At 42.4% G+C, this 24,677-nt stretch overlaps 1 protein-coding gene across 1 annotated transcript in view; it reads right to left on the bottom strand.

The window, feature by feature from the left end:
- LOC121304028 (protein turtle homolog B-like) overlaps positions 1-22,404 on the bottom strand; it is a 43,028-nt gene extending 20,624 nt beyond the window's left edge. The window contains exon 1 of the mRNA XM_041234971.1: positions 22,113-22,404. Within this exon, the coding sequence (XP_041090905.1) occupies positions 22,113-22,176 (64 nt within the window). The 5' untranslated portion in view covers positions 22,177-22,404. The remainder of the gene's footprint in view (positions 1-22,112) is intronic.
- Between the last annotated feature and the right edge of the window lie 2,273 nt (positions 22,405-24,677).

Raw genomic sequence — 24,677 nt, 5'->3', positions numbered from 1 at the left:
GATCTGAGAAACGTTTGCCATTCAAACTTGCCCCTTGAAATCTCTCAAAAGTACATTCCTTCAAGGGGAACACAATTGAGAGAGAGAGAGAATATCTTTGCATTTCAGCTTTTTATAATTTTATCGACTTTCACTTCAGGGGTACTTTGGATAAAAGAAAGCATCAGGGAGCATAGCTTTGTAATCAAGTGGGATGCCGAGAATGGACACGGTCAGCGAACCCTGGCAACCACAGTAGCATTGAAAGAGTAATCTCCCTTCAAAAGGCTGATACTTCACTCAGAGCTATGAAAATAAAAAAGTCCCTTCAAACCGTACAAAATTAGTCTTGAAGAAAAAAGTTTTAAAAACTCCACTGCGAGGAAAATTCCTCGACTGCTCCAGATTCCATTAACTTGTTTTTCTTCTTCCATGCCTCTGTTGAATATATTAGCATTTTATTTTTCAATCATTATAAGATATATATATATATATATATATATTCCTTCTGATACTGGGGGAAAGCATGCTCTCTTAGTCAATTTCTCTCTGAAGAGCTCTTCATGCAAGTTTGAAGAAGCACCGCTTCAAGGATCTGCTGAAGCACTTCCAAAGTGGTTTTCCTGGACAGAAAAGCCATTTTCATGAGTCCTCCTTGCATATTTATACCGGCTGCTTCTTTGCCCCAGCCAGGATCTGTGGCTTGCTGTGAATGCAGAATATAGCTTCCAGTTTCTTTGGGATTATGGTTTCAGCTCTGTAACACACTTTTCTTCCGATGTAAGTACAAGACACAAAGGGGCAGTTTATCAACGCCGTTACACCAATGGGCAATGTGGACCTTATTTCGGGTGAAAAGGAACTGTAAATGTTAAAAAAGCAGAATGTTACTGAGAAGGTTGCATTGGCTCAGTAGTGGGACTGTGAGATACGACTAGTAAGATTAACATTTCAATTTTCCTTTAGCAAATACATGGTGAAAAGCTGCCCCACATTCGCAGGCCTCGTCACTAATCTGCCCAGAATCGAGCCTCTAAGTTTTCTGCTAACTCCAGGCCAAACAACCTGAAACTCATCCTTGCATCATCTCTCGTCAAAACATGTGAGTTTTCACTTACACTTTCTTCTCTGCGTGAGATAATAGCTTCACACCAACAGTGCTGTCAGCTGCTTGCTGATGTATTCATCTTCTCTCTCTTCTGTTTCTCATTAAATTAACAATTCTTTGTATTCGTGTGAGGGCAATTAAGGGAGCTGGCTGCAGAACAGATACATACACAAGAGCCATCATCCACTCAAACTCCCACTCACTCTGTTCTGCCCTATACTGTATGAGCGTCTCTTCTTGCTTCATTTCTCAATGCAGCCCACAGAATGAAGATATTTCACCTTCAAACAGTTTTCACTGAACTGTACCTGAGCCAACTAAATATTAGTTTATTAGTTTAAGTCCCAATAGCCACACAGCCAGTCAGACCGAGAGGAATTTTCAATTTCCGCGAGCTCTCTTCCAGTGTGATTTTAAATTACCATGCTCCGTGCTTCCCTACAGATCTCTCCCAAATGAAAATCGACAGTCATTTAATAAAGACTCTGTCGTTTAATGGCTTCTCAGCAGAAATCAGCCACAGGTGTGCTTTAAACTTGAGAAAAAGAAAGAAAAATGGCTATAAGATGGATAAAGTTTTTAAGTGTCAGAGGCATCCAAGTTCCATAGTTATAATGCATTTTTACTGTTGCACAACTGCTACCAAATGCAATTCAGTGCCTTTGACATTACAAATCAGACATTTAGGGATATAGACCATAAAGTGGCACCAAGCCTGAAGCAAAAAAAAAAACAAAACATTAGAATCAAAAAGTAATGAATCCAGTTCACTAATTGAACATTAACGAACTGCACACATTTAGAATCCTGTTATTACCTCCGAGAACATCAGAATGGTAACGTGTTGGATTTGCTGTGGGCTTTGCAAAGCCGATGATGTCGGCGTTAGGGCCGCCAAATACCCGTAATGTACGCGACAACAGGGGCATCAGGTGAAGAAGCTCCAGCGGGCAAGACGCGACAATAACCAGGCAGAGAGCAGCCGCTGTGACATCACAGCTCGCAGTTCAAGCACACACTAACACCATTTAGGGACCATCTACAAAGCTCCACGTTTATCGAAAGATGTACACTCTTCTGTACCAGGGGCTGATCAAAACGACGAAAGGTTAGAAAAGCATCAAGACCCGCAGTAACCAGCGCACTGCTTTCCAGTCAAACCGGAATCTGAATGCTGCAGGAATGTACTGTATTTATTAATATTAGTCCCAACATAATTATCAGTTACAGCCATATAGTCAACCACGGCAAACTCAGCAGCTTCCTAATTATAAACGAGAGCTGGGGTAGCACATAACTCATCAGCAAACCACGTATTAGTATTTAATGCACTGCACGTGCCAGTTCTTCTGTGCCAGCTGACTAGTTCTCCTCAGCCTGTGTCAAACACCCCATAACTGCCTCACTGATGTACACTGCTTCTGACAGCTGCTTAAATGCAATCGCCACTTCGACAGGTTTCTTTAGGTTAGCAATAGATGATGCAACCCTCATTCGGTTTTATTATTCACACAACACATGCTGCTTTTGGTCCTGCCCACCCACCTCCCTCCCTCCCTCCTTCCTTCCTTCCCTCCCTTAAGGGAAACACATTATTTTCAACAGCATAGCCGTCTAAACCATGTCCCAGTCTTTACTAGGAACTTAAGTCATTCGTGAACTTCTGACCTTGCTGATTGACATAAATCAGGATTATAGTTTAACCTGGATTAGCTTTCGCCGCTATTCAATGTACTCCTGAAAAGACTGTACTAAAGGCCCCACTATTCCAGTTACGTTACTGTCGGCTTTAGTGACCGCATGCACTGCAAGAACATACAAAACATACAGAAATGAGAGAAGGCCTTTCGCTCCATCAGTGCTCGTCCGGTTCCTCCTAGCTGATTGATTCCAAAATCTTGTCATCTCTTAAAGGATCCGCAGGAACCCACAACCACGCCCTTACCGCTCTCTACCGCCTGTCCTACGCCTGTCAATCGCCACTTCTATTCCAACAGTGTCCCCTGCCCCCCGCTTTCTGTGCTGTGCTGATGAAATTATTAGCTGGGGAAACTTTGTCAACTTCTTTTAAGATGTTAAAGACTTTTTTTTTTGTTTAATTCCTATCTTTAGTGCTAAACAGATCTCCCATTATTCATAACTCACGGATTATAATGATGTCTGTTATAATGATATAATGAATTTGCAAGCATTGCTTGAAAGAGTTACCCAAGCTGCAGCATCTTTCACCCCGCCCCGCCCCGCCCTGTTGCATCAGCTAGCAACAGTGTCTGATCCTTCAATCCGCTTTCTTCTCTCGAAGAGTCCATCCACTTTATCTGATTAAGCTTGCACATCTTTCTGACTGCAAGAGAGCAGATTTAATCAAATGCAGTTGTGTGTGTCTGCATCCTGACTCGGACTCTAATTGTTCATTTTCACAGCGCACAGGGGATGACGCACAATCAGGACCTAATAATTCAATCTTCCCCCCGAGCAAGAATGCCATAAATAAATGCAGTAGAAATAATTAAGTTTTTTTTTTTTTTTTTAATTATTATTATTATTTTTTTTATTTAATAAAATTAAAAGTAATATAAAATAAGTTTTGTGAAAACGAAGAGGTTCTAAACGTTTTGTATATGGTGCTTACAGGATTCTGCGGTGTCAGTATGGGTGTTAATATATGGTTGTCTGGGGAGCCAAACAAACATATTGCTTTTTCTGTGCTGATTTAAATGACTATAAAAACCAACACTTCAGTCTGACTACAGCAGTCTGCGTAGATCAGTCTCAACTCTAAAAGAAGCATGCTGCCTGTCAGGGTCTTTGTTCTCCAAACGCGATGTATAGCAAGTGAGATTATTTTGGCAACAAACAGATAATCACAATATGCCTGCCTGGCAACTTTTCTGAATGCTAATGGAATAATCAGGGGTCTCCTCTTCGCTGGATAATGAGCTGCAATCATATAGTGCGCACTCCTTTTATTTAGATTTTCAGAGCGGCCTTCCTGGGTGTAATTATCGCTGTTGGTCCAACATGCGCTGTAGGGTATAATTAGGGCTCTTCAGTGCCCCCCCACCCCCTCGACATTTCTACACTCCTTTAAAAATGCAATTGATACCTGTTAAGCCTTTCCTGTATCACAACTAAGAAACACATTAATAGTAACGTTCTTTTAATTGAACTAAAGGGGCTTTTAAATGGCAAGTCAAATTTTTTCATTTAAAAGCAGAAGCGACTCCTCGTTATCGGTGTAATTACAGCCACGCTGTAACAGTGTGTCCAGCGTCAAGTTTGTCATTATCACTTCAATAAAAGATTAGGCGCTTATTATAATCTCGTTTGTATGTCCTGCTTGTAAATCAAGGCTTGGCCAAATTTTAAAAGCCAATTTAGCTTCACAGAAAAAAAAAAAAAAAACTGTAAATAAATCAATTTTACTATTAACACATTTCTCAGTTGTGATTGAGATACACGGACGGATTAACAGGTATCAACTGAATTCTTAAAGGAGACTAGAGAAGTAAAACACGGAAATCAGAAGCCCCTGATATAATCACCAGGAAACGCCTACAGAATGCCGGCTACAGGAAGCAGCAGACTGCCCCTAAAGCATCTATTGGTCGGGCTGAAGAAACACTGAAGATGCTCCACTCTGCTGACAGGACAGCGGAGCAGCTTGGATGCTATTTTGCTCTCGCTGCAGAATTTCACCAACCATTGCAAGTGACTGAGCAGCTCGGTTTTTTTTTTTTTTTTTTTTTTTTATATGCCGATAGGGCTTGGCACTTCTAACAGCTGACAATTATATACCCGGTTAAAAGCAGAGCAAAGAGCAGAACAGCACAGTGAAATCACAGTGAAGCCCATTAAAGCAAGATCAATCGCAGACATCCGTGGGGCACTGTAAAAACTATACAGTGAATCTTTGTAGATAAAAGTACAGCGAAAGCATGAAGAATTGAAAAATGACTGTCCAAATTTACAAAAAGTTACTACAAGAGTCCAGGGTTTATTGTTACTTTGGCAGGTGGTTCAATTTTTATCCATGTTTAAAATGTTTTTGAGAAACTAGTTTGTTTTATGTACAGTGCTTCCCCTCATGAAAACAAGAGTGGTAAAAGACCTTTGCAAAACTAAATACCAGATGCATACTATATTTCCACAACGAGAAGAAAAGCTGAAAATAACTAGAAACTAAAGTCGAGTAGCGTTTGGGCTAATGTCTCTATAAATAAGAAAAAGTATTGACGCATCTATAAAGAGAGGTCTTCAAGGACTGCCTGTCCTGTACCTGGTACTGTATCAGGCTAGTCTTCAATGCAGAGCTTCAAGGCAGTGCTAAACCTTGTCAACACAGCCAAAGAGGAGAAGGAGATGGAGATCTGCCAAACTGTATATAAAACCCATTGCGTGTGAATAACAAAAAAAAAAAAAAATACTGGAGTGGAACAGAGTGAAGGGATATCAAATAAAACCGTTCAGGTGTTGTAATACAGCAAGAGAGGCGCAGACAAGGAGACTGCAGTAAGATTACTCATTGTCAGAGTTTTTCAAACCCTTTCTGCACAAATTTCAAGCTTAGAAGTAGGTGCACATAAATAAAGGAGTGTGTTAATTAGCAGTGTGGTGCATGTGCGTGCATGTCATCATTATATTAAGAGATCTTTTAAAAAGCAATATTGCAATGAAAGGAAATCCAATGACAAACTTTAAGAATGCTCAAAATCAACAGATTCTAAGGCAAAGCTTACAAGCTGGCAAATATCAGCGTGACTAACTGAAGCCACAGTGTTTTAATTCTACTGTTTAATATTTGCATCGCCGTTTCTCTGTGTGTTAACACCTTTGGAAAGTGCTGACTGCTTCTTCCTAGGAATGCTAGAGCACTCTGTCACACTTAAGGAGTTCTGCTCCATTTCTCACATATGTTCCAGACACTGGGATGCAATTTAGAGCACTCTCTTATGAACAATCAAAGCTTCAAGCTTAATCACAATCCTACCAGTTGCTTTATTTGCTCACTTCACAGTATTTCATGATCCAGAAAGCCAGGGTACACTATCCAGCGCTCTTTGCTTCTTGTATAAACGGCTTCACACGCACCTGAGAAAAACTCTTGGATTATATTCCCAGTATTTCCAGCAGTTTCGTTGTACCTACTCTATGTTGGAGAGATCAAAAGCCTATTGTAAACCCTCTTGATTATATGTGGGTTACAGCCTGCATGTGAACCATGTACAGAGTTAACACAGATTAATTTCAAAATACGGGTAGCGGCTGCTTTATTCCCTGTGCTTGCAATAAGAAACAAAGACATGCAGTGCTATACCCTGCATTTCCAATCCACCCAATTAAAGGGGCTAACTCACTCACTGCCCTTCCATTCTGCTGCTGGGAATTCAGACCCATTGACTCCACCTGGCGTGGAAGAGATTCTCAGAGCGATGAAGAGGGGGGTGCACACGTGGGTACTGCTGGCACTTCCCAATTCCTTTCTGGGCATCAAGCTCAGCACAAAACTACTCAGGGGACACTGTATCGATCTGAGAATTTAAGAAGCTGGGGGGGGGGGGGGGAATAAATTCCAGTAAATTACGGGATTGTTTCTGTGGTGAGCTTGGAATGCTCAGATCCGTGAAGCAGCCCAGTACACACAGCGACATAATTAGATTGCTTATCCTACTGTCTGCTAATCTAGACGGACTAGGAAAAGCAACACACTCCTTCTTACCCGTTACAAGAGAGGCAGGACAATAAACAGAATCAGCAGTTTCTATGGATTATCCAGAGTCCAAATAATTGAAGTGTGTAAATGTAATTAGCCTAATTGAAAGTTTGCGAACACTCTGGATTCCAGCCAGGTGGTCTATAAGACTGCTTGCTCTCCTGTCTGAGGTCGTCAAGGCTTCCATCACAAACCTCTCCTGCTGTGAGCGTTCCTCCTACGCACACCACCCTGCTCGCTCTGCCTTCTTGCTCCTTTTTATTCGCCACTGCCATTCGGATGTGGTGACATTTCATCCAAATGCCTCTCGTTAACTATCCGGCTGCAGCAACAGCCGCCTGGATTTAAAAGCCTTTCAAGTCTCAAAAAAACATTTTTAAAAAATGGTTGTTTTAGCAGAAATTAGCAGGGTACTTTTGCGAACCCTGAGTGGTCTTTCATCCAGTACTGCTTTGGCCAGTCCCAGGTCCAATGAAGCATACCCCTACGATGTGAGGGTAAAACCTATTAACACACCCCCTCTGCCCTACAGTACATCTACAACTGAGGACATGTTCCACAGAAAGAGGCTTTCATAAATCTATGATAGGGAGCACTTCAAATGCTCATGTGCTAAATATATTGCTACAGCACATACACTATGCAACATAGTTTAAACACAATCTACTACCTGCAGCTGAGCTCTCCTGATGCACTTACCTAATATCAGTCCCCTGCTATATTTTCCACAGTCTTGCCTCTTTAATTGTATCGCTCCAAAATAGGTCACCTCTCCTAGTTTCCACCCCTGCTAGAGAATCTCATGAAAAAAAGGAACTAAAATAACCCTTCCACAGCCAGCAGCTATTAAACTGAGTGCAGGGTCCTAGGAAATGGGAGATGTGCATGCAGCTCTTGCTCAAGCTATTTACTGGAAGTGCTAATAAAACCTGTTCTTTGTACAGCACAACGCTGTGCAGCTTTGCACTTGTTGTCAGAGTGCCGAGTGCCTCCCTGAATGCAATGTTTGCATTTCTCTATTCAGAGGTTGTATCTATTACATTGGCAGAGAGCACTGCCCTTACTGTTAAACAGTACTATGAATGCCCTCACGCTGCAGCGACAATGAAAGGAAGCAGAACAGGGCAGACAAATCGAGGCTGAGTGGAGCTGGCCAATTATCCCAGGACCATGTGCTACAAGGATAATACACCTCTCCGTTCATAATATCAGAATCGCTTCACAGCACAGTGCAGATGCTACTGTACTGGAATACCAATGCCTTTCTGTTTTTATTTTGCATATCTATATATTCTACTGTTTTTATTTATTTATTTATTTTTTTACTGTTGGCTAAATGCACTTTCCTGATTGGGATGTTAACATTGCTCACAGTGCCAGCACAGCTTGTAGAAGGCAAAGTAAAAAACTCATTTGAAGCTGTACAGGATAAAGAACACAATAGAACACTTTAACAAACAGCTGAAACGAAGCATGTCTTCTTTCATTAAATCAAACTATGTAGGCATCAAGTAATTAACAGCCTGTTCATAGCAGGGCACCTTATTAACACCAGCCTGTCTTTCAAAAAAACAGTTTTGACAGCAAGTTCCTGGTGTGGCAAAGATACACTGGGCCAAATTCACTTAATGTACTGGCTTGCAAGAAATGATAGCTATGTTTTATTAACAGTGTTAATGGGGGTTACTATTGCTCTAGATTGAGTTGAAAATCTTGACTAACTGCCTTACCAGTTGTTTCAACTGGGAATTGCACTGCTCCGAACCCCCTCTTTCCTTGGTTACCTACTGTACACACACACTCTGAAAACAAGCAGGAGGTTACAACCTGAGATATACCTGTTAATGCAATACTAAGCGGCAGACAGTTTTATACAGGGGCATTCCAGCAGTCACCTGTCCACAACAACATGTGCAATAAAAAATAACTAAATAAAAACAAGGGAGGCAGAACTGCACTGTCAGGGACAAATAAAAAGCATAAACAACTATGCAAATTCCAAACAGGAATCAGAAAACAAAGCCACCTGGAGCACAAGGGTCACCACACATCGTATCCAGCCCAAGAGGCCCTTGACCATGTAGAAATGTGAGCATCAAAGTGAAGCTGCACTGAAACACTCTAGCCTAGTCCTGGGGTCACCCAGATAACAGACTGGATTCTTCTGGCTTTAACCCTTCACTGTAACAGGCTTGCAAACCAAGGGTGATGCCTCACTGCTTCATCGAAACTAATTCCAATAGCATATATTCTGCAGTGGTGTTTGCTTTGACTGAATCGCCCCGATCAGGTCACCTCTCCTTGTTTCTCATCCATCTCTGCAAGAGGAACGCTGCAAGGGCTGACAGGACCCATAACACAGAGGAAAAGATACAGAGACAGGCTGAAGCAACACGAGACTGATAAACCAGAGGAAAGAAAAGCGCTTGCTCCGTTAACCCTGTAGAGACCAGTCTTCTCCTCGCACGTCATCAGCATTTAACCTTCTGTAGCCTGCAACCAGTGCAGCCTGGAGACATACAAATTCCCTGCAGATGTGACCTGCAGTGGCTTCATACTCTGGTCTGATGAAGATCTTATTTCCTACGCTGCCTGACTGCCTCTCCTCTCTCCTCCGCTCTGTGCTTTTTACACACTTATTTTCACACACGGGCAGCAGGCTGCTGTAATCAGGAGCAAAGAAGGTTGACCAGTCACTGGAAGCAGACCTCCTAATTGGGCTCTCGTTTCACTAATGAAACTCCTGCCATTAGCTAAAGCTGATGGAGGTTTCACTCTTCTGCAACTGCCACCCATAAAAATCGGAGTTGTAATCTGTTAGATGTCCAGCAGGTGGTGTTGGTGTATAGGGTCAACTTGCCTTTAAAAAAGGACTATTTCAAATGTTTCCAGTGGGTAAGTAGGGTTAGTGATTTGTCCTAGTCCTCCCCCAAGCTCCTACTTACAGGTACAGTAACACCCAGGATTAACCATAAGAATACACACTGTTGCCACCTTCTGGACACTAAATGAATCACAGCTAACTGAAATAATAAGGAATGCTATTTAAAAATGATGCATAGCTGGAATCTTTCTTTCTCTATCTGCTCAACCTAATGGAGTAAATATTCAGTACAGTCTTTTGTTAAAACACAGCGTGGTAATGCCTGAGTGATTGACTGTCAGGGAGAATTGGCTTTGTCAGTGCTATATTGATAGACATTAAAGCAGCATGTTTATTTTTAGTACACTACTGTCTGGGGTTCACAAGAGAACAGTTAAAAGGACTCGAACGCTAATAAATGAATTTCGTAAACCTGATCGATTCCGCGCTGTCCACAATGCTGGTCTCACATGAGTGCCAAACAACAGCCTTTCAATGCACCCAAGTCAAGCACCTTGGGAAAACCTACATTTGACGTTTTCAAAGCACACTGTATAACGGTACATTTGCTTGAACATGATGAATTTTTAAAAGGTTTTCTCTATTTGCTATCAGACCTCGTATAATACCCCTGGGCATTCCCAATGCTCACTGACATTAAACTCTCAGCGGAAAGCAATGAACAAGTCTCACAATTTCTCAAAAGTCTGCTTACCACGAAATGTAGTTCTATCCCTGGAGCAAAAACGCCTGGGAAAACTCTTAATGCACGTTACACAGGATTCATTATGTGGATAGACGGTACGTATTTTCATTTTTAAAAAGCCTGTCAGTCATCAAGCAAAGCAACTGATTGGCTTTTGAAAGGAGAGAAGGTTTGAAGAAGTGTAGACAACGGCACTCTGTAGATGAATTAGCCCAGGAGGTGCAAGACTTGTGAGCTCTAGGTAGCAAATGAAAGCACAGAGCAGAACAGCACAGACATCTCATTTAGTTTGTTAAGATGACAATCCCACGCATCAGATGCGCATCCAACACTGTACGGCATCATGAGATGAAACATCAAGGAAAGTACAGACTGCCAAGGCTTCAGCAGTTTCCCTCAATCACACAGGGCTTGTGACAAGGCTAGAAAAAGCAAGGAGCACTGGGGTGACATCCCCCACAAGAAACACCACAAGTACAGACACACGCTTTCTCAGGAGTGGGACTGCCAGGATGGGCACAGATGACTCAAGTCATGATGACTGTGGTCCAGGTTCAGATTGCCCTGTATTTCGCATCACTTGGGAAAAGGTAGAGAAAGCATCAGTGTACCAGGTATTGGGTAGGAGGCCTGCCATTTTGAACTGAACGAATAACACATGGCTATACATTTCGTCTTTTAAAATACCCATCCGAGTGTTGCACAGTATAGAACACAGGACCGCCGCTATACAACACAGGCCCAAAAAGTATAAAAATAAGTCTTCAAGATAATCTTGCAGGGCTGTACAGAAGTCCTGAATGCATTTTGGAATTGAGTTTTTGGCCCTTTTAAAAGGCACACGCTCCCTGCGGAGAGAATCTAGCTCCATCAGTAAACAGAACCTGGCAAACACCTCCAATTTAGTGCAGCCAAAAGATTTTGTGTTGAAGTTAACACAGCGCGTTATCAAATACACAGCAAGTGTGGCAGAAAACATAAAGCCTGTCACAGTCTCCTGATCCAGCCGGGCCATGCACTGGTATAAATTTTCTGTAAACAGAATGAAATTAATAGACAGTTCCGTTCCAAGTGCTGGCCTGTCAGGGCTTTGTGACTTATCACAGTTGGACTGCAAGCTGGCCTTGAACAAAAGCAAGGTGTCCAACTTCATCCCACACACACTGCTGCTAACGGATGTGTGCGTGCCAACTGCAGCCATTTATCAGCAAATGGCTTGAGCGATGGCATTGCATTAAGACATAGCACATGTACTTTCTAGCCTTTAGTAAAAGGGGATTGCAAACGAATACGATAATAACCCAGAACCAGGTATCAATGCACTGATCAGCAAACATAATTATTAACACTGCCACAGAAATGTATTTATTACACCAGGGAAATGCCAACTGCAGCAACCTTCAGACAATGCTGTTCAAAGGACTGGTCAACCCAAGAATAACTGGTGACGTCAATCTGGGTGCCAATTACTTCCCCAGACAGCCTACAGCAACTGTGTTCAGTTATTCCTTTAGAAAAGGAAAGATCACCTGTCTGGCATCTCCATCAGCCTGCCCTCCTTGATTGATCACACAGACAGTCTCTTCTATTTCAATAATCCAAAAAGTGGCAAATCTACAAGCTGTTGAAATCTATATTCACATAACAAGGGTTGCCTGCCAGAGATGACTTATTGCCCCACACATTATTAAATATAATACAAACGCATGGGAATTAGCACGCTGCTAACATCCACTGCGGTCAGATCGTTAAAACAGACTGCACTGACGTTTGTTATTGCATTACATTCTGGAATCCTCTGTCTATTCTGTTGTTGGCATCCCCTGACAAGTATTTATTTATTTTTTTTCAGAAAGCGAGCTTGTTTCACTCACAATGAGCAACAGAGCAGACTGAAAGAGGGCTGATAGTAGGCGTTCTGATGACATTACTGATGTTTCACTGGGTCAAAAGCGACTTTATGGGCCTTTTGCAGATGCTCACGCTTGGCTACTGTGTAAGAGATGGCAGAAGAACACAGACTGCCCTTTTTACATTCTATTTTTTTCTACAAGTAGGATTTAAGGAGCGGAAAGGAGAGAGGAGATATTTCCTGAGTTGCGTTCGCACTGCGGTGGCAGAGTACAGAATTTGCAAGTCAGGCATGAATATTTAATGGTGCTCCTGGAGACAGCGAGGATAGCGCTGACAGCAATGCATAGCTGGCAGTGTAGGCAGAGAGAGACTGAGTGAGAGAGCGAGAGCGATGTAAGATGAGACAGAGGACAGGAAACAGGTCTGCCAAGAGGCCACGTGAGACTAAATAAGAGGCACCACCGACCAGGTCCAGAAAGAGGCCCCCCAGGCTCCACTCCCACTCTCCCAACACCACTAGCCAGGATACACTAGAACACAGGAGCTGTACTGAACATGGGAGACGAGTCTGCACTGTAACACCTAATATGGTCAATGGGTTTTTCCTGTAGCTTATGAAAGAATTAGCAAACATGTATTTTCGTTGCTGAAGTGGCTTAGTTTCCTTTCTCCTCGCACTTCCTAGGTCGTTTGATCGGGGCAGTGACATTCTCTCGCCTCTTCACAGCCTTCTCTCCTGGTATTAACCAATTAGCTGCTTCCTTTCATGACTGGCATGCAATGCAGTCAGTAACATGCTGTGACCCCAAAGACATGGCTGAGGTGAACTGACCTAGGTTGTGAGGGGTAAGGGACTGCCTGACTGTTACCACACAAACTGAGAGCATTCTTTAAACCTAGCATGATTCCACATGTCAAAATCAAAACTGCATAGGAGCACAATTACTGATACAGTTTCCTCTGTCTGGTTTAGTTTGGATAGTCCGAAACATGTGTGTTCATGGTGCTTTATATTTACAACAGCAGTGCAAGTAGAGTTGATTGCTTTGGAGCTAGGAAGCACAGGAAACCACAAAAGGGCAGACAGCAAGCACTGCCAGCCGCTCAATAAGCAGAGCTGAAAGACAGCTCCAAGGGAAAAATGAATCCGACACACCATTTAAGAACAAGAACCACTCAAAAGCATTGAAAAAAAAGAAAGAAAAGAAACATTTCCTAGAAGTGTCTCTTCCTGAAGAAGCTCAGAGCAGCACTAACTGTTCTGCCCGATTCAAAGGCAGTCAATGAAGAATGTTTTACACGTTCAAATGATGTAACATTTATTCAAAGTCATGAAGCAATGATCTGGGCCCCGGCTTCGGTAATCGAAATGCTCGTTGGAGTTTAGACAGGGCACAATACTGAGTGGAGAGCGAAGCCCTGGGAGTCACTTTGTGGCTTGAAACCAGGGGATGCCAGGTAAAGTTGACACAGCAAAGTTTTCTCAAACTAGATCTCCTGGTTCCTGGAGACTGGGTTTAAAGCTGTTGTTCTTGAAAAAAAAGTGGCTTTGTGTTCCCAAGGCTTTAAATGAAATTAAACCTAGGTCTCAGCTCGAACTGCCTTTGCATGTATAACCAGGCAATGATGCTGTAATAAACTTGCAGCCATGCCAAATGAGCTGTGAAGAAGCCCATTATGTGCAGATAGTTCTCAACACTGGCTACCCAAAGATGAAAATCTGCCTGTTGCATGACAGCTACGGCATTCATTTCAGCTTGATTCTGGAAAAAAATAAAAAATCTTGACCTACCTTTAAATCCTGGGTTATCACCCCTGGTGGAAAACTGGATTAAAATAGAAATGTTAAATATATATATAGAATTTATTTTTGGGTGGTATGATAATGAAAAGCTCTCGGCTACCACAAAACCCTGATAAAAACGCAGCCGTTTAATATTGTGTGATGAAGAGAATTACACAAACAGCTTTCTTGCCGACGGTATTTAATCACTGGGTAATGGAACACAAAACAAGCCTGGTTTTCCATGTGTCTAGAGGCTCGGCAAATCCTACTTGGTGAAATCCTCTCGAGAAGACACTGCCGGGCACACACAACGAGCGCGGACTGTGGCCTCTGCTGCACAGCGCTTCTGTCACAACTCAGCACAGCAACCTGGGCATCCCAGAGGCTACCTGCTCACCCAGATCCACAGTGGTAGTGGATGGTCTACCCAACCCACTGAGCCACTAGGCAGTGCTTATAGGGCACAAATCAATTAAGTTTTAAGTATTGCAATATTTCTCTAAGACTTCTCTCTGGTTTATTTCAAAGTCACCAAACGCCGATTCTGAATATAATTATTATATACTGTAAACTGAAACCCTGTTCCCCTTGTTAACTATCTTGAATTACAATATCACTGTGACTTCATGTGACGTGTCTATAGAATTCCAAATCTAGAATGCGACTGTTCAAGAATAAATAGCATGATTCCGTCATTGCCTACACATTAATAATGAACCAGCTGATAACGAACAATGTATAACATGCATTAGTATTAAGGCTGTCCAATTCCCTATCCTATTCTGAACGCAGGCTCTTCCCTCCCCCTGCCCCCATGTTATAGCTGATGAAGGACAGTTGGCACCCCTGTTTTTATCGCCCCGGTATCCCTTTCCCCAGTATTAGCTGTGTGCTCTTTGCAGTCCATGGTAGTCCCTGTCTGCTCCTGCAGTGGCACATGGATGGCATTTTCTCACAGACTAATCAGTTTTTGGAAACAGGTCGCTAGGCAACCCGGCAGTCTCTCTCTGAGACGAGGGGAAAGTCAGCACAGATATTGATGGGCTTGGAACGAAGGAAGCAGCCTCTTCCAGAGACACTGCTCACCAGCAGAGTTTTAGGGGGAAAAGCAGCAGCAGCAGACAGGTAGTGGTTGCACCAAGCCCCCAAAAAAACAAACAGCATATAAGATAATGTGTGCTCCTTCTGTATATCGTGGTATGGAAGGCGGCGCGTTCAGTTTGCAGGTGAGCGGAGAAGCATTATGCAAAGCTCTGCAAAGCCACGTCTATTTGAAGGGTGCCCATACACTGCATGTCCCTCATGTTCAGTGCTCCAAGGCTCTCACTGAAGATATTCAGTGCTACGCCCCTCAACCTGTTCAGAATCAGACACTCTCCCTACTCTGAACCTTGGTAGTCCTAACTCGTTATCGTTATGAAATATATGCTGGTGTTTTGAAACTACATCACAATATCAAATTATAATGGCAAGTGCTTTTTTTTTCATTTGATTAAAGAATAAATATCACTAACATAAAACAAAGGCTTGAGTAGTATGGGACATACAAAGATCAACACACTGAAGAAATCACTAATCTGAACAGTGTCTGGTACCAACAGGGTTGAATTAGTAAGAGTCTACAATATAAGAACAGGTAGAACGACATAATGTAGATAGACAGGTAGACAGACAGACCCCCTGGTCCTTAGGAACAGAGACTATTAACACTGACTGGGTAAAGGGATTGTTTTCCTAGCCTGTGTCCTTGAGCTGTCCTATTTCAACTCATTGAAATATCCGTCCTCTCTCGGCGGCGCTCCTGAAATCCCATTTGTTTCTGCACGTAGTTCATTTCTTTTGCTGCCACTCTTTATTCAACATAATCACAAGCCGGTCTGCGATTTCCAGGGACGCTTCTTTAGAGCCTAGAGAGAGACCGAAATAATACTGCAGTGCGTGGAAAAGGGTTAGACCCTTAATCACTGTTATTTATTACTGAGCCAGGACCCACTGAGATGTATAACTTGTTAAGTTCCAGCTGCAGTTTTCAACAGTTGTGTCCAATGTGACACGAGAATATTCAAAGCTGGCATGTGTTTATTAGATGCTTCTATCATTTCAACTTCTGTGCGCACTGTTACAAGGAAACCCTGTGACAGTGCTTTCTTCCAGCCTTGAAAATCAATACTGTTCTTATAGAATCGAAACAGCAATTGAGCTACACCTGTTTCTTAACTGTACACAATTCTAACTTCTCAAAAGATTTTCCCAGGCAAGGTAACTGAACTGACCCATCGCTTATGAAAGTTTTCTGAAGTGTATCAAGGTAAAAGCTTAGCAAAAGTAGAGCGAAGGCATGGTAGGGTATGACAGATCTTCAACATCCACGCTAAAGCACGATGAGTGTGCATAATCACCTGCATGGTAAAAAGCAAGGGAAACTGAACAATGACTGAGGAAATGTACTGTACTAGGGTACGTGGGCGAAAGGATATGGAAAACTAGATAAAGCCGATGATAAACATCTGCCCTGTACTTGCTTGACAATCACTGATGGGATTTCTGTGTAGAAAGAGACACGGGGTGGAGGGTAAGTGATACAGTATCTCTACCAGGGTCCTCTGGGCAATCTTGAATGACTACTTCTATCTGGTGAAGAGGGCTGGTTCACATTGCAATAGCCTGTCTGTCATGCTGTACACTGGGACAAACTGGGGGGGGGAGATTGTGTGAAAAACAGCAGCTGTACTTCCAGACAAATATATCGAAAATCAAAAGCGTGTCTCTCTGTATCAGACTGTAGTTTTAATCTAAACAAATCTTAATACTGCAGCCCTCTAGCCTGTAGTTCTGCTCCAAGTTGACCTCTGTCCTCTGTACAGTATTACAGTAAGTTATTACAGGCAGTAATGAATCACTCTTTGGAGAAATCAGCAGCAGGATAGACGCAGAGTGTCTCACACTCCCTAGATGAAAATGTAAAGTAAATGCACCAGGGCCAGGACTCCTAAGAATCATTAGGGTTAAGTATTCTGCAATAAACACACACACCTTAATGTATCTGAGGACTGTTCTGTGGTTGAAAAATGGAAAAGAAATCCGTTCTGACGCAAACAGCATTGTGATTTATCGGAGTGGCATGACTTTTTTTTTTTTTTTTTTTTTTTTTTGGAATCGCCAATGTTTTTTTACCTCAGAGCTACAGCGTTGGAGGACCACGCAGCTCTGGACTGCTTGCAGGCAAGCCCAGACCTGAACCGGCTACCCCCTTGATTACTCTGCACTAGCAATCAGGACTCCTACAAACCAAGGTCACTATATTCCGACACCTTAGACTAACGTAGCCTCACGATTGGATGAGAAGTTCTCAATAGAACAGCTGAAGACTGAATACAAGCCGATGAAATCTTGCTGGGAAGATGAGCCATGTTTCCATTGAAGAACAGACGCTTTAAAAGCCTGTGCTCCACTTTACAGATGAAATCCAGCATTTACCCAGGCTCAATTCATCACTTACTCTTCACTGCATGAGCTGCTGTGAATCCTCCTGTGGCTCGAGCATGTGAGGAGTATTACGGGAAAGGAGCCCTGCTGAGCTGCCTTTGAATCAGCAACCTGAGGAAAGCGTCAGTGGCTGAGACAGCCCCGACAGCGTTTCTTTTTTCTCACATGGGTTTCTGCAGGTCATCACAACCAGCATATGTCTGCCTCTTCTTTATGAATTCAAGTTGAACCTGACTTTAATGCCATAACGGTGTCTGCCTGTACTGTAAGCAGCACGTTGAGATTTTTATCTTATACTCCAGCGTCATTCTTCTACTGTGAAGCCTCCTGGGTGAAATCAGATCTGGTTAGCTGACCAGTTAGTTTATGTTCTCCAACTGTAGTATCCTCTCTGAAACTGCTTGAGTGCCTGTAGCAGAAATTGGGGTGGAATTCTGTATGAAGTGGAGCATATTTCACAGAAACCCCTCCAAATCTCATGCAGGGTACTACAGCTTTAAAAATAAGAAAACATGACTCAGTTTCTTAAATGTCTCACACAGTCAAAACTTGGACCTCTTACAAAAGGAGAAACGATGACTAATCCATATATTCAGGTCACTGGCCCCAGGCTTTTGTCATTGTCACAGTAATCTTTCCCAGCAGTTCATTATTCATAAGCAGCAGACGTGTTGCCTTTCTCTGAAAGTCCTAAGACGCTTGTCCCTTGAGACGTCAGCCACCGTTTGATCATTGCAACTTGTATGTGGTGCCATGGGGGGCTATTTACACTTCAGAGAGAGATATTTACACCACCATTAAAAAGCGTGTTTGGTAAGCTTCATGGTGTATGGTGGAGCCCTCAAACACTAACATCAAAAGAGATTTTTTTTTTTCATCTTTTGCAGTTAAAGTATATTGGAAATGATTCACTATTTAAGCATTTTGGTCGACAGATATTCCAAATGGACCAACTCTGCACACATATCATTGAAGCCACTGCAACAGAAACCGCAGAACCGCACTGTAGCAATAGTATAGTCAAGGGCAGCGATAGCAACAACAGGGGTCAATAATGACACCTAAACATGTTACAAACCAGTAACAATTAAGCTATAAAGTGTACAACTGCTACTATATGCAATACTGTATCATTACACCTTCGCTTAAACAGGCTTGATTATTATTTACTTACAATACAGCAGCTGTGGATGGATGCGTGCTGGACTGTGAACTGCAGCCCCTCGCTCAATCTGTGCTCATCTAGCAGGGGGGAGCAGCTTTGCAAGGTCTCCTGACAAGATAACTGCAGAGCGATGACGCTTTAATTCAGCCCACACCCGTGATAACCACAGCTTGCCTGCGTGTGTGTGTGTGTGTGTGTGTGTGTGTGTGTGTGTGTGTGTGTGAGTGTGTGTGTAGGATAGCAGTGTGACATTCATTCGGCTGCAGAGATCAGTCATAGTCAGTTTAAGGGAGACAGACGTTATTGGGCATATGTTCATAATGTCGTGTTTGAGAACGCACCGCCCCCACCGCGGGGTTTGCACAGGAATTCAACAAGCATTTTAATGTTTGCCACAAACCCTGGAGGTGTCCAATCAATTGGCTGCTTTACAGCACTGGGGGCTTCCTAAAAGGATGCTTTCTAATTGGGTACACTCTGTGTTGGTACAAGGCTGAAGCTTTTCCAGAATGAAGCTGGCAAGAGTGAAAGCGCTTGTCAGCAGACAGCTTCGGAACCCAATATTAGAGTAGGTTAAAGCTGCAGAAAGTGCATGTTTAGATGAATCATGGATGTGTGTGTGTGTGTGTGTGTGTGTGTGTGTGTGCGTGCGTGTGTGGAAGAGGATGCGCACATGGGCACAAGTCTCTTGCACAAGGGTTAGGTGGTGGGTTCATTCACAGGCCTCTAAAGGTATTAGCTTGAGTTTAGGCTAGCGCAGCACTCCAGCACAATGGACAGTCTGTATAGAGCCACATGGGGTTATTGAGGTTCATAGGAAGATCTTTAACAGGAGCCAGTGGCATAATCCCTCACCATTCATTAAAAAAAAGAGAAATATCTCCTACACTGCATTAGAGCTGTCAGCAGTATAGCGAACATGGGCTACATCCCCATTCCTTCACTGAACGAGAGGGAATGGACAAGCATAAGTATCTCTCAAGACAGAGCAGGGATGGGAATAAGACTCCCATTGCATAACATTTTGATCCATTCCTGATTGTAGTGAGTTTACTAAGACAGACCTCAGCTTGTTGCCTGCACACACTGTGGCTGGTGTTAAAACCTGGAACGGGTTTTAACAGGAATCTTATTTCTATCCTTGTACAGCCTTCAATATGCAAGCAAATGAGTTGCCAGCAAGTGTCACCAGCATGAACTTGGGTTACAGCTAATCAATGCAACCCCTAAATGATATCTCTATGCATCACCCTAGAGGGGAAATGCTCCGCCATACAGTGGCAGTCTGGTGCAGAGGCTGCTCTTGTGCTTAAATAGATCTGCCAGAAGCACTACACACCTAGCTGGGAACAGTCTAATACTCCAAGACAGGAGTCTGGCTTTTAAAAAAAAAGCACCAATTCACCCAGACATGAGACATCAGCATTACCCTGCAAGATACCTCATTTACTCCAGAGCCACAGCACTCACTGGTACACGGCATATGAAACAGAATAACCCCTATCACAGGCATCCACACCAGCCATGGATAATATTTCAAGCTCTGTGTTGTTAATGCACATACCTGCCACATGAAACGAGCACATTATAGATGCCTATTGTGGGTGTTTTTTTTTTTACCTGTTTTGCACATTGTTACTGAATGCTGCCTCTGACAAGAGTGAGGCAAGCATTACACAATTATTTAAAAAATGCATGGCTCTACAGAACGGAATAGTACATTAAAAATAGAATGGGAGGTATGAGAATGTTTAAGTGCACTGAAGTACATCTTTGCAAGAAAAATTTTCATTGCACATTGCTTTTTATTAGAGCACGTTGGGTTGGATTTTAAAGTGTTGCGCCTCCTGCCGGCGTCCTCTGGTAACACAAGGTTATCTTAGTCCAATATTGTTGCGACAGGAGAATATTACTATACACTTTAATGTGATACAGATTACGTCATGCGGTGTACTACTTTCCCGGGTGTTTTTAGATGTAAATGTTTATATTAGCACTCGACAGTGTACAATTATATTACGTCGGTTTAGTTTGTGAAGTATGCCATAATCACGAAAAACAAAAATATACAAGGGAAAGCAATTAAAAAAAAAAAAAAAAAAAATACGTTTAGGTTTTAGTTAAAATATAGACGAACCGTTATGTACAACCTTTTCTTTCAACACATTTTTTTTTAAGTGAATTTCCTCATTAGATATTAATAATACCCTATTATCGGGCTGACTGATTACTAAATAGGCCTATTCATTTAAATAAATTGGAACATTATATGCACAAAACCAACGCATCTGTTGCGGTTACAATAACCAAGCGACTCTGCGAGCAGATCGACACATTACAGTTGGAAAAATACAAAATGCGGTGCTCTGCGTTAGAGAACGCCATGCTGTCTCCGTCTGTATCACGCCCCTTCATAGATACTAGTAAGACAGCCTTCGAGTGCACTTACACACACACAACACATCCATAAAAAGATGCATCACCGCTTGAAAAGCACTGCAAGAAAAGCACTGCAAGATATATTTTATTGTTTATATCAAAAGGGTGTCAAAAAAGCTATACTGCTGATTGGTAAGCTGTTGCCAAAATGACTACAGCACACAGCCTCAGCAATTAGGGAGGTGTGTATTTTGGTAGCAGCCTGCGATACAATGCACGACTATGCACTAATCGCGGACGTTTACACCAATAACACATGGAATAATGGATATTATATTATGAGTTCTATGAATAACAAAATATGTTTAGTTTTATTATATATATATATATATATATATATATATATATATATTATATATATATATATATATATATATATATATATGAAGTACTATGATACAATGCTGCCTGCCTAGACAAGTTTTTATTTATTTCACTTCTCAAATTTTTAGGAAAACAAAACATGTTATGCAGGCTAAGGTCTCAAAACAAAAGAAAGTTGTTTTATTTTGTGGATTTGTAATTCTGTATTTGGCACATTTAAACAAGAAAAAACTACACAAATTATAAAATGTACAGTAATGCACAACGTTAACGACAAGCAAGAACCGAATCGAATTCCACTACACCGTAAAATGAAATAACACCATATAATAATAATAATAATAATAATAATAATAATAATAATAATAATAATAATAATAATAATAAATCCACATCCCACTGCACATATAAGCTTCTTAATATTACACCCTTACAATGCATTACTCGCCAGTGTTTTTTTTTTTTTTTTTTTTTTTTTTTTTATAAAAATGTAACTTAACCAGGTTTGCTACAGGGCAAACGAGTTTATATGCAACTTAACATCTTCTCATTTTTGTCTGATGTAATATTGCAAGAAAAAAAATCACAAAACACAACAGGGTGCAAACGAATAAGAAACAGAGCATGCGAAAACTTGAGCATCACAAACAGCCCCCGCACCAGGGCAGAGACACTGCACTTCAACTCACCTTGAGCCGCCGTTTTGTGGGTGCTGATTACACTTGCTATCAAAGTAGCCACATACCAAATCATAGTACTACTGCCAGCAGCGAGGAAACCACATCATATCTCAGTGTGCACTTCTTCAACTAAACCTCTCATCGCCTTCACCCCTGGGCAGTGAAAGCGCAATCAGATCCAGGTGACACCCTTGTTTATTCTCATGCCCTGTTCACTTGTTCTTCCGTGCTTGCCTTCAGTCTTTCCATCCTGTTCTCTCCTTTCGCATCCCCTCTTCACAGATAGCGCACCTGCACCGGCGAGACGAGCCAGGGAGTCCACAGCGAAACCAAGCCTGGGCATTTAGAGGCTGGATCCGCCCCCGCCGCGATCTCATTGGACGGTGTGGGAGGACCGTGGGCGTGGATTGGCCGCTCCCCTCGTCACTCGGCGTGGAAGGCGAGCCTGGTCTCAAGGTGAGGGGGGGGGAGCGTGCAGTTGCACAGGAGCCGCAGTATCATGCGCAATAACAGAGAAAGCAGAGTTAGCATCTTCTCATGTCTCCCTCTAGGTTTTATTTTTATTACACGCACGCTGCATTGAAGTTTGCAGAGGGAGACTGAAAACGAGAGCCTGACTTCCAAATGTGTTCCGCGCAGGCTGTAAAAAAAAAAAAAAAAAAAAAACACGTAGAGGTAGGTACTTCAAAGCAGAAGACGTTGTAACTGCTCTTGTAAAATACAAGCATTTAATTTGGGATGGCTCGTTTTCAGGACTATAGCTGCCCCTTTCTGGAGCGTTGGGTGTTTTGAGTTTTTCCAGTTGTCAGCAACCTTTAATTATTGCTGAAAAAAAGTCTGACTGCACTTATAGAACTAAAAATGTAACACTTTGCGTTTGGGCTTAAAAGAGAGCTGAGCCATTTATGTGCCGAGATACCGACATTCACAAACTTTTAGGTTTCTAACTTCATTAGCAGTTACCGTATGTTGTGATTCCAACACTTGTTTCATTGCGTGACATTTCAGAGTCACACTATGGAAAGCGTTTCACGTGGTTTTCGTCATTCTAGTGGGAAATGGAGAAGGATGAGAAAAAATAAGAAGCGAACAGAAACACTACACAAAACACACTCGAGTGAAGAGCCAACAGTGCCTTGCTCTCATTGGTTTGACGTTTGTTGGCTTTGCTGCAATGTAAAGCATGACGTCCCTGTGCTGAGAGAAAGCGTCGTGCAACAACGAAAGCTCCCAAGTGACTCAAGACTGTCAAGATCACTAACTGCACGCCTGCGCTGTGCCCTGTCATTGCCCACCCCCTTCCAAAGATCTTTCAGGAAAAAAAAAAAAAAAAAACGTTGCGTCCATAAAGTGTTAAAGCCCACTCAGCACGCAAGAACAGGGTGAGCTGAGGGCGTGAGAGGGGTAGCAAAGCAGGGGTGCGACGGCTTGGTGGAGGCATCTGTACTCATACATGGAAAGAAACCAGGAACGAGTTACGCGTGACTGAACCTGGCTCGATTTATATATGACTCCAGGTACGCTCCAACAGACTGGGACAGTTTAGACTTTTCAACTCGCATCGCAGTGTATCCTGGTACGCTTGACCTGTTTCTGGTAGCTTTCACAGCAGGACTACACTTCCCAGAGTGCACTGGGGTGTGAGTTGAAAAGCCCGAACTGTCTCAAACTGTTCTAGTGTACATGGATTCATGTGGTAACCTGATGACCAAAGAGTCCCGGATATTTCTCAATAAATCAAAGCCCTGCTGCAACTTCTGAGCATAGGTCTGTTCCCATGGGCCGATACATGCCTTCACTTACAAACTCAACCCTTACAATAATTGACAACCAAAGCTAAAAACTCAATGGGCACTTTTACACACAACTGTGCATTGTACCTGTCTCTTAGGCAGAACACCTAAGAACAGACAGGGCATGCTTAATCAAGTAAACCACAAATGGTTAAGCCGTTAGCTGACTGATACCAGGGCCAGGGGTATATTTTTAAGTAAGGCTGAATTAATAAAGAATTGAATGACCAGCTATCTATATAATGTTTTCCAGCAAACTAGGTCTGTTGGTGCATATATATGCTTAGCTATGCTGTACTGTATATTATACTGAAATTAAATTAGGGCATATGTAACTTTAATACAAACTCCCAATCTGCAAATCATATGATGTGTTACTTTCTCATTATACCGTGGAGTAAGGAAGAAAAGTACTAAAAATGATAGTCTTGACACTTACTGTGTTGGAGTTGGTAGCAGTATGCTTGACACTATCAGAGAACATATGACAGGCTTTCTAATTAAAGCACAGCAGATTAAAGAGACAGGAGAATATATGCAATTCTGTTTAAACCTAAGAGGGTTTGTGCAGCTAAGCCTGGTTGTAAGGAGCTTGAAAAGAGGAAGAAGGGGGTCAGTGTTAATCACAGATGTGGGGTCCGAAGAGACAAGAGAGGAGCAGAGAGGCGCAAGAGCCCACGCACCGCCTTCTATATGTGCAGACTCGTCAACTCAGAAAGGAGAAGGCGATTGAAAAAGGGCTTCGTTTTCTTTAAGTGCAGCAGCCGTGATATCAGTTCTG

Source organism: Polyodon spathula, chromosome 36 (genome assembly GCF_017654505.1).
Source record: "Polyodon spathula isolate WHYD16114869_AA chromosome 36, ASM1765450v1, whole genome shotgun sequence".
Taxonomy (NCBI): domain Eukaryota; kingdom Metazoa; phylum Chordata; class Actinopteri; order Acipenseriformes; family Polyodontidae; genus Polyodon; species Polyodon spathula.
Note: the sequence above shows the minus strand (reverse complement) of the source record. Positions and strands in the feature narration are given on the sequence as shown.